Raw genomic sequence first — 10917 nt, 5'->3', positions numbered from 1 at the left:
TTGCCTTGGAACTGCTGCACTGCTTCCTTCCCATCCCTGCCATTGAGCTTCTGAGCCACGGGCTGACACAACCCGTGAGAATCTCTTAGCCCTCGCCTAGAGATTAGCGAAGGGCTTCGCTTTCTATCATGTATTTACTCCAAAAGTATATACCTTTCTCAAGTAAGATTGTGATGTAAATTATATAGCCAACCATCCTTACCTTTACACGGATGAGTACACATAGCAGCTGAAGCTTACTCAAGCGTATCGACTTTAGTTCTCCGGTAATGCTTTAACCCAGATTCTCTTGTCTTATTCGATAAGCAAGAACTCCTAAGGCAAGGACGGGAAGAAGGGCGAGAATGCTGTACCATTTGTATTCAACAACTCCATGCCTTAAAATAAACAGAATATATATATATATATATATATATATATATATATATATATATATATATAACTTGTTTCTTAATTTACTAATAAGATGAAAAACTCTCTATCATCGAGCTATGATGAAGGTATCAATAATATTGGACACATTATTGTTAACAAAATGGTGCTGCTATCACACCAAGAATAATTTTTTCTACCGGTTTCAATAATTTTTCGTCCATACCTGTTGTCATGTGGCAAGAAAACCGATCCAATCATTGTTTTTCATATAATTTTTTTAAAATTAAAATTCAGATTTAAATAGTCGTCCAAGATGACAAAGGGGAGGAGTAGGAGATGCCGGAATTGGACAAAATACGACTCAAGTATGCTGCCGTATATTTGTTTTTAGGTTCTTTTTTTAGATATTTCATTTTTTTTTTATTTTGGACTGTTCTATTGAAAATATCAACTATTCTCTATAACCTAGGCTCGTTAGTTTTCATTACGTTACCATTTTACCTTCACTATTTCTATTTTTTTTTATTATAAGCAATCATATTCTACTAATATACTAATATACAAAATTATATTATCAATAATGCAGATTGATTAAGGCTTACGATACACAAGCACCAAAATGGATACAAATATTTGGCTATTATTCAGTTGTTTTCTAAATAATTCTCATCATAAATAATTACTCATAATTCATAAGTAATCTCAATCTGCACATATTATCTATTATAATAACTAATGACAATTTTATTGGAGAGTGATTTTCTGAGTAAATTGGCGGTAAACTGCGGTTATACGAAGGAATATGCATTCTTCGAATCTGGTTATGAAGGAAAATGTGATTTTTGTAATAGTAAGCAAATGAAAAAAAATCTATAATTATATTTAAAATATTTCTAAAGGATATATAAAGTCTAATATATCAAACATGCATGCAATTGCAAACCTAGCTACAGCAAAGGCGCTGCGAATCCGAGCTGGCCTTTTGAACCTGGCTCCTAAGCCTTGTGTGGGACAAAGTAGTGTACCATGCAGAGAAATTTTTTCCCTTTTTATTACTATTAATAAAGAGCAGAGGGACAGGAGCCTGAAGGCAAAGACGTTTGATGGACGGAGGGTGTTTTGGAGGGGATCTCGTCCTTTAGATTTTTTTTGGCGTGCGCAAGGGCGCAGACAGGGAGAGAGGAGAGGATCCATTTGTCTTTTGTTGTTGTATCAATCCACTGCCAATAGTACGGGTAGCATTTCTTACTTGATAAGAAAGCGTAGAATAAGACATAATTTGAAGAAATATTCAGATATAACCAATATTTTAGAAGAAGACAAGAACTACATAATGCACCTAGGCCAATATATATTTTATTTGGTAACCAAACCCTATATAACGATCCACAAACTACATACAGTTATAGCATTTATATGCCCAACAAAACAAATTATTGATGCATTTAATCTGATCATACTCAAAATTTCTCAACCATAAGCCAAAAAAATAAAATTGATTCAGAACAATCCTCAAATATAAATTATTTTGACTATTACAAGTGCCATGTCGAAAAATCAAAGCGAGCTTTCGGATGCTATATTTTAGTTATATGACATCTAATTAAAATGATATTTTTTTTAACAAAATTATTTTTTCGATATTTAAGATGTGATGCCATACTCTATAAGTGGTACATACCTCCTCGAAAATTTTAATTTCTTCTAAAATATTGATAAATTTTATTTTTTAAAAAAATATTTCTATTGAATATATTTATTTTAGGATATCTAGTTTTATTAAAAAAAATCCAACTTAAATTGTAAAAAAAAAAAAGCTATGTACCTCAATTTAAGAAATATAAATCACCAATTAAAAAAATTAAAATCTACTTTCACAATTCTTCTATTTTTAAAAAAAAAATCACGGATTGAAAAAATTCTCCCTTCAAACAAATCCAAAAATACCCTAAATCTTGCATTAAAAAGACATGCTTCCCTACGTAAGACCCTCTAAATTGCATATTAAAAATATCCCAGAGTACAAAGGTACTAGCAACTTAGAACACTCCATGCATATTTGAACAAAATAATCCAGATACCAAACTACTAAAAAGGATAATTTTGCATATCCATTCATAGATTACTAAATTTTCAGATTCTTTACCCCTTTAAAACACATCTGGGTAACACTAATGATTAGCACCGACCATTATAAGTTGCTACAAAATTGTCATCGTCTCTTGAAGATAACTAACAACAGGAAACACTTGTAATGGTCTAGTTGCTCAAAAGACATACGTACGGTCCAACGGGGTGAAAAAAAAAAAAGGACTGACAAGAACACAGCGGCTCCTGCAGCACTGGGTCACTCGTTCCACAGAGCAAACATAGGAAGCTGATGAGCCACGGGCACCCCGGACGTCCGCCCCGCCGCTGCCACCATCCAATTCATGCTCCCCCCAGTTCCGCTACCTACGTTGCCGTTCTCCCCACCCTCATACTTTATTCCATTAGGGAAGTAGACTGCCTGAGGGAAGTCCCCACAGGCACTCTGGTTGGGGCCGGCATTAATCCTTGTGCTCTCAGCCTTGCTGTCCAAAGAGCTTGGGTTTCTCGCCGAAGTTAAGGCGACTGTGTTGCTTGAAGAAGGTCCATCTTTAGAGTTCCATAGCATGTCGGATAGGTCGTCGATGCCACCGCTACCAGAGTTTGTGATGGCTCGTGCAAGTCGGTCGGCGTCGGTCGACGGCTCTGAAGGTGCGGGAGTCGCCCTGGGGGAGCGCTTGGCGAGATCGCCGGTGATGAGATGGGAACTTGAGCATATGCGCTTCACGTCGTACCTGCTAATGTCGAAGTTGGTCACTGCATTCACACCACGGAATTTGATCGCAGCAATGTCATAGGCTTCAGCAGCTTCCTCTTGAGTGCCTGCAAATAAGAAACACCATGATCAAATGATTGTTTAAGCAGGGGCAGCAGCAAAAAAAATCGGCATGCACGGGATCTGGAAAGGAGGGTGCAAATGGCACATACTTTTATTCCTTCCACAAATTTAAAAGCTGAAAGGGATTGGAAAACCATATTATTTCAGCCATGGCTGTAGGGGACAAGGAAGGCCAGGGACAGGTAAAGTGCAGGATCCCGAACAGGCCTTCTGAAGTGTGGACGGCCAGGGAGGCCGGGGGAGAGTGAAGCCTAAAGAGGCAGAAGCGGCAAATCAAGTCAGGTGGGATCAGGAGCGATTCCTAGTTTTGCTTCCTCCGGGTTCTCAACTGGTTCGGTGGCCCCAGCTTCGGTGGGTCGCTCACGACATCTCGAGAAATATATGGGCTTCGACACCGAGCAAGACAAAACCCTAATGGGGTGCCAGTTCTTGGTCTAGCATCCATCTAATTCTAAAATATTTCATCGCCAATTCTTTGATTAGGTAAATAAATTTGCGAGGAAATAGGGCAAGTTTTACTTAGCAACATTTCTTTGAAGCAAAAGAAAAAAATTCAAAGAAAAGAAACTCGAGCTAAGCAGCAGTCTCATTTGAGTAAGGTCCACAAATAGATTCGGCTGTTTAGAATTTCAGAAGGTTTGTCAGCAGTACCAATCATCCTTAATAGAGCAAAATAACACTTGCTATCATATAATAATGATGAGTGTAGTAGAACAGATAACAAGACAAGTAGGCGTTACATGATTATTTTTATAGGGGTTTCATTTTTATTTATGAATGCAAATATTGTTGCTGGTTTCACCATTTTGTTCAAAAAAGAATACTGGAATAGAGGCATTGCATGCATGGGGAAACTCACTGAATGTTCCAAGGTACAGGTCTTTGTTCCCCGCCACCCTCCCTATTCTAGCTTGCCATCTTCCATGTTGGTGGTGCCTATGAACGCAACAAAAGGATGTGAGAGAACACAACAACAAAAATGGGGGGAGAGAGGAAGAGGGAGAGAGAAGCGCATGGGTTCTATGATAGCGTGGCCGGAGGTTTGCCGATAAAAGCTGCAAAGAAGCCAAAAAGTGGACTTTGATATTAAAGTTGGAATTGACAGGACCTCGTCACCCCTCTGTACACAGATGCCCCTCTGGAAAATCCACTGCTTTTCCTATAAAACAGAAATAGATGACAATAATCATTTAAAAAAAGTACAAGTAAATTTAAGAGAAATAAGCTCTCTCACCCAAACACTTATATATTTTTTTACTTTGAAATTAACGCACGGAAGAATCAAGAGGTACAGCATTAATTAAAGAAACAAACCGCCTTAAGTTGGCCACAAACTCTTGTCTCGTCATGTGCTTCATCTCTTCGAGCTCCTTCTCATAGGCGCTCAGCTAGTAACGGTTATGATGAGGGAACAAAAAGAGTTACATAGCAGCGCTACAAAAAGAACTCCATTGAGCTCAGAAAAGGGAAGAAGATGGAATAGAGTAGAATCATGCCACTTACTGGAAAATTTATGTTAGCTGCTGGACCCCAGTACTTCAAAGAAGCCAAATCATATGCCCTTGCTGCCTTTTCCTCCTTATCATATCCCCCTTACCAAAAGCATAAGAACAAAGAACAGAGATCAACACAAACATGCCAGGGAGCTCAAAAGCCAACCTCAACTCATCTTAACAAAATCCACATCAGCCTGGTCTGCATCCTTACCTAAATAAACTGCTCAAATGGAGTGGCAGCAACATATGGAATCAGAAGAAAACATGAGAAATATAATAGTTAGAACGTACACTTCCCATAACACCCAAGAAATAATTCACTGATTCAACAGAAAACTCAAGGCTAAGCGGGGTTTACGGCAGTGTCCATACCTTGCCTTCCCTTTCTTGTCTGACCTTCCTTTCTACAACTGTTATCCCACAGATGGGCTTCATATCTTCCCGTCCATCTGTGCCTACAAGACTCGATGGTGGTTTTTAAGGCATTAGTTAACATAGGTTAATGATCTACGGGAAACATCAAGTTCTACAAAATATTATTCACTTATCAGAGTTCCCAGCACAAGCCCACCTCGTAACTCCTCGATACTGAGAGGTCCTCTGCCCAAAGGTCTCGATAGACTTGCGAGGAACTGGTTCTCGAGTGGTGGCCTTGGCATTTGGGCACTTCGGTCCGTCGGCAGGTGCAGGAGATGAACTCGCCGGTACCATTTCACCAGACCCAGAATGCATGCCAGGGCTCATTGAAAGGGTTAATGATTGGATATTGCACTCGCTCGGCTCGGTCGATTGTTTCTCTGGAGCATATTGGTTTTGTCGGAGCCACGACTTAATTCCCGAGATAGAGGCTGGGCCATCCATGCCCACGTTGTACATCGAGTTAGGAACTGGGGTGGGGTTGGAGTTAGAGCTGGGTACAAGGAATTGAGGCTTGAGGGAGGGGATCTCTTGGAAAGAATGGTTAGGGTGGTGGAAAGCTTGGAGGAAATGATAAGAGCTGCGGATGCCTTCTTCTGTTCCTCTTTCGTCAGGGCTGAAGGAGGGGGGCATATTGACATTGATTCCAGGACCATCAGGGCTTTGATAGTAAAGGTCATGGTAGTTGGAGACCGGATGGTGATTTGGGTTCTCTTCATTGGCATTCTCAGAATACCCACCCAAAAAATCCTCCAGCTTTGGCCCTTTCCCTTCCTGATTTGAGCCGGTGGGTGCGGTGGCCATGGTACTCCCATATCTCCAATCTATGACTCCCCAGCCCCCCACCCCACCAAAAAAATAAAATAAAATAAAAAGGGACATTGTTATGTATTGTTATTTTCCACAATTCTAAATATGGTAAAAGGAAAAAGAACATAGTTATGTATTATTATTTTCCACAATTCCAAATATAGTAAACGACAAAAAGACTGACTTATTTTTCATGCCTATATTTTATCTCTCTTGCATTGTCTTTTACTGTTCAGACTCCTTGTGCTGTACTCATATCGATTGTGTTTGTGTGTGTGATCTGCTGATGTACCCCAAAAAAAAAAATTTGAACACCATGGAAGACATTCATTCAACCCTAATTAAAACTACTTCATCCCTCGTTAATTATATATTTCTTTAATGAATTTGCCTAAAAACTATAGAGACAAAAATGTTGCTTAAATGGACGGATGAAGCCTTAAAATATGTAAAGAAATTTTTGTAAAACTACAGCAAATAGAAATAAAAGAAACTGAGAGAAAGGATGGGAAGATACTATTCGAGGACCAAAAGCAAAGCAGTGGAATAAGGGGTGCCAAAAGAAGAAAATGGCAAAAAAAAAATGGTGGCGTAAATTACAATTTAACACTCCTCTGATCTAGCACAAGGACCAGAAAACATAGCCATAGTAACGCGAGAGCCAATACCTCAGAGAAACTAGCAAGGGGTCATAGAGCCTAAAGGCCCGAATCATAGTACTATCCTTGAAGTGTTTAAGTGAGAAAATCATAGGTCCTGATTAATACCTATAACATGAAAAACTTAAACTATATGACAAACTTTTTTTTCTTTAATAAAGAAGAGGAAGAAGAAAACTCTTGAAATAAACTTGAATAAAGCTACAAAACTCATTCATTACAACACAAAAAACAGAATCCATACAAACTAAAAGATGTGTTACGAAGAGCCAAAGGATCCAATTTGGCACGGTTAGCAACATAGTTACACAAAATAGAACCATTCAATACTAGATTAAATTTATCCTTTTAGAAAGAAATTTAGAGTGAATTTTTAGGCAGACACATAACACACCCGTGCTTACACAAGGACCATATCCACGGAAGCCAAAAGATGTGTTTGTAACGAGCTAGAAGGCCAAATCAAATGGAGGTTTAAACAGAAAGATGCCAATAGGACAACAAGCTCAGCAACAACAAACAATAAATATACAACCATATATCGAGGGGGGGAAACTATCTTCAGTATATCAGTTCAAGCTGTTCATCGAAGAGAGAGAGGGAGAGGGAGAGATCATCAGTTCAAACTTGCAAAGAACAATAGCACGCACTTACACCAAACTTCAGGACCATGATCAACACATATACTACAATTCTACAAACAAGCTAAAAGATGGATTATAAAGAGCTTAAAAAACCCAACCAAAAATAAGTTTACCATCCAAAACATGGCACCAGTGGCACAAAATGACCAGTGAGCAAATGGTGAAACAAGTAATAACAGATACAAGAGAAGGAAAAAAAAGGTTCTATTTCTTCTATACCTGAGGCACCATGAGGAGGAGGCGGCGGCCTAAGGGGAAGCTCCATGAGGCAGATGGAGCCATCCGAGCGCAGAGGCATACCAGCCCAGGGATGATGGAAGCCCACCTCTCCACCATCACCACCACCCTCTGCCCCACCTCCATACCCCTCATCACAGCAGCAGGAGCTCTCTCCTTTGCAGGAGGACAGAGAGAAGCCAAGCCAGCCGCTCATCTCCATCACATGAAGAGCCTAAAAGAGCCAACCCAGAAACCAAGGGAGAAATGATGAGAAGTTCAACGGGGATCTCACCCGATCTCTATCTGGTGCTCAAACTCCAAAGCAAGCTCTATCGCTCTATGCTTTCGTTCCTTCCCTCCCTTCAGACTTGAGAGAGAGAGAGAGAGAGAGAGAGAGACCCACGAACGAGGCGGTGGCGGAAGACTAAACCCGGCATCATGGGCTTGACCTTCTCTGTAGGATTTATACGGGAATAATAATAAACAAATGAGAGAAGGCTAAACGCCACCCCCCTCCCTCTCTCTCTCCCTCTCTCTCTCTCTCTCTCTCTCTCTCTCTCTCACTGCAGACCTCTGGGCCCTGGGCTACTTTGGGTTTCGTTCTCTGGCCCCACCATAGATATGTCTTGCAGGGGGCACAGAAGCAGCTGCTCTCTCTCTCTCTCTCTCTCTCTCTCTCTCTCTCTCTCTCTCTCTGTGTGGGGTGTTAAGTAGACTTCATGTATTATAATGATTGAGATTTCTCAGTTTAATGCGGTAGGAAGTTCTCAGGTGCCACCGCCTACTACAGTACTCAAAAATGTCACCGCTTTGATGCTGATGATCTTTGTCAGATGAGGAGCACGGCGAGGTTGGTGGAGGCGGGTGGCAGCCAAAGTCTACGAGGACTATTTAGTGTTGGATGGCTTGCCTTGTTTGCAAGGGGCGGTGGACGGGTTCCGCTCGTGCGAGGGTGTAACACGATACCAATATTGGAGATAATAGAAGGACTGCCGCTGGAGCTAAGATTCAGACAACATCTGTATAACAGATTTGTTTTAAAATATTGATCAATATGAGCTATGATTTATCATATGATCTATATTTTAAATGCTTTTAACCATAAAATAATAATTGTCCGGCCTTATAACGGCATAAGAAAAAAAAGGCAACAGTGTTATTTTACAAATTATTATTTACTTATAATTATTCTGAATGATACATACTCTTTTGGAGAAAAATTATTCAAAATTTTGAAAAAAAATGGTATAAATATGTAAACAACGATATCATTCATGCTATGATGGTCTAAATACTATTTTTCAAATGATTACTCATGTAAAAAATATTTTTTTGGATGATATATATATATATATATAAACTCTTTTAGAGAGAAAGTTTACAAATAAATTTGAAATAAAAAAGATGCTACTTTATCAAAATGGGTATAAAATATGCAAAGAAGATCATTATTTGTACTATAATAGGCCATTACCTATCATAATAGCCATTTTCTTTTTCTCCATTGTTATACATAACATAAAGCCCTTATTAATTTAATCTCATCGAGGGCAAATAGGCTCGTGAAGCTATTAGGTCAGTAAATAAAACTGGTATGTAAATACATAAATGAAACTTTACTTACTACGAGGTTATATATATATTGGCTCATCTTAATTAAACTTAATTTCCATCTTCTAAAATTCATATATAGCTAGCCTCTTCTCTGTTGAAAGGGATTTAACTAGTCGAGTGGATAATTATTTTATTTCTATTTTAACAAAACATTTATGAATATATATTAATTTTGTTCTAAGTTGATTGGTTTTTTTACGTGCGGACCAAAGGCCATGGAATCGCTGAGAAGCCCAGCTCCCAGTCTCCTCCTCCTCTCCTTCACAATGTATTCACTCAGCCAGCAACCATTGACATTCCCACTTCCGTTCCACCTGAGTTGAGCAGCATTTTGGCTGCTGATCTACGTGGTTTTAACCTTCTGCCCAACTTAGTTGGGCTCGGCTCTGAACCCAACCCAGCCACCCTTTAAAAAAAAACGAAGGAGCCACTGCAAGGATCCCGACCATAAAGAGCTGAGATGGTACCATTCCTGCAATACATCTTGTCCTCTAGGAGGGTCTCACACACCCATGCATGTCCTATAAAGTGAGCGCTGCCCTTTAAATTGACCTAAAGAATCAGAGATGAAGAGATAGACATATCTCGGCAATTGACCTACAGAAGAAGAGATAAAAAGATAGATATATCTCGGCAGACAAGGACAGGAGACAGTGATATGCATTGAAAGCCGTGCCATCTCTCTCTCTCCTACTTTCTTTTGTGCTAGGCTACAAGGCTATAATGCTACGGAGGGGCTGCTTCTGGTTTCACTTCGGCAGCAAAGGGCAAGGTACAAATCTAGGCTGGATTGTTTACTGGATTGGAGTTGGATTGGTTTTGTGTTCCCGAGGGAGGAGCCAGAGGCCTTCCTGTCAACCATTGGGGAATCTTCTCAGGGATTCAAATAAAAGGAAAGGGGAGGGAGTCTTCCTTTTTGCCAAATAAGGTTTGGGTTTTAAGTATCAGAGGCATTGGGTTGGTGGAACTGGCCTGGAAATATATGGGTATATACTTGTTTTTATGCTCTCTCTCTCTCTCTCTCTCTCTCTCTCTCTCTCTCTCTCTCTCTCTCTCTCTCTCTCTCTCTCTCTCTCTTGCAGGTCATAATTCTCTCTCTTATATACTCCCACCGTCCCATTAATGCATGAGGCCTTTTTTTTGCGCCGATCACTTCTGATGCTGCAAATGGATCGGATTGTCCCAATTCAATTCGATCCGATTATTATATAAATCTAATCCGAATCTTCTAACTCATTATCTAAGACGATCCGAAAAAAGAATGGTATTAAGCCAGTTTACCTTCTATGGTCTACTTTACCAAAGTTCTAATTATAAATTAGTTTCATATAATGATAGCATCTATCATCAATTAATTGGTTTGAAATAAATAATGTCATCGTTCTACCATTCCAAACTTCTTAATCTAATTTTATTCACATGATATGGGACATGTTGCAGCAAATTACATAGTTGAGTGTTATTTTTGAATAGAAAATTTAACTTTTAGACCATAGATTGATAAAGTGACTGACTTAGCATTCTACTCATGATCTATTTTAGTCCATTAGATATAGTTAAATATAATAACTTGTATAATCCAAAGGGAGTGATCAAGTTTTAGAATTCTTTTTAATTATTTTTTGAGATTTTTTAGAAAAAATTTATCATGCTAAATATATCATAACATGCTTCTAAAAAGATATTCATATTTTATGATCAATCCGACGTGATAGGAATGATTTGTTGAGTTAAAACTTTTAGCCGTAGACCTAACC

The 10917-nt window shown here is 39.1% G+C and overlaps 2 protein-coding genes across 2 annotated transcripts; both read right to left on the bottom strand.

The window, feature by feature from the left end:
• Nucleotides 1-2503: 2503 nt before the first annotated feature.
• On the bottom strand, nt 2504-4912 carry LOC103705769 (AP2-like ethylene-responsive transcription factor CRL5). The gene is made up of 5 exons (XM_008789619.5): nt 4805-4912; nt 4616-4689; nt 4410-4460; nt 4161-4237; nt 2504-3285 (listed from the first exon to the last, which is right to left on the bottom strand). The coding sequence occupies exons 2-5, from the start codon at nt 4657-4659 to the stop codon at nt 2723-2725; spliced, it is 735 nt and encodes a 244-aa protein (XP_008787841.4). The 5' UTR covers nt 4660-4689; nt 4805-4912; the 3' UTR covers nt 2504-2722.
• Nucleotides 4913-5056: 144 nt separating this feature from the next.
• LOC148699945 (AP2-like ethylene-responsive transcription factor ANT) lies at nt 5057-7965 on the bottom strand. Its single transcript, XM_088711887.2, has 3 exons — nt 7547-7965; nt 5369-6038; nt 5057-5252 (listed from the first exon to the last, which is right to left on the bottom strand). The coding sequence occupies exons 1-3, from the start codon at nt 7764-7766 to the stop codon at nt 5141-5143; spliced, it is 1002 nt and encodes a 333-aa protein (XP_088568013.1). The 5' UTR covers nt 7767-7965; the 3' UTR covers nt 5057-5140.
• Nucleotides 7966-10917: the final 2952 nt, after the last annotated feature.

Source organism: Phoenix dactylifera, chromosome 15 (assembly GCF_051530095.1).
Source record: "Phoenix dactylifera cultivar Ajwa chromosome 15, Ajwa_hap1_PhDact_Kaust_v1.1, whole genome shotgun sequence".
In the NCBI taxonomy this organism is placed as follows: domain Eukaryota; kingdom Viridiplantae; phylum Streptophyta; class Magnoliopsida; order Arecales; family Arecaceae; genus Phoenix; species Phoenix dactylifera.
Note: the sequence above shows the minus strand (reverse complement) of the source record. Positions and strands in the feature narration are given on the sequence as shown.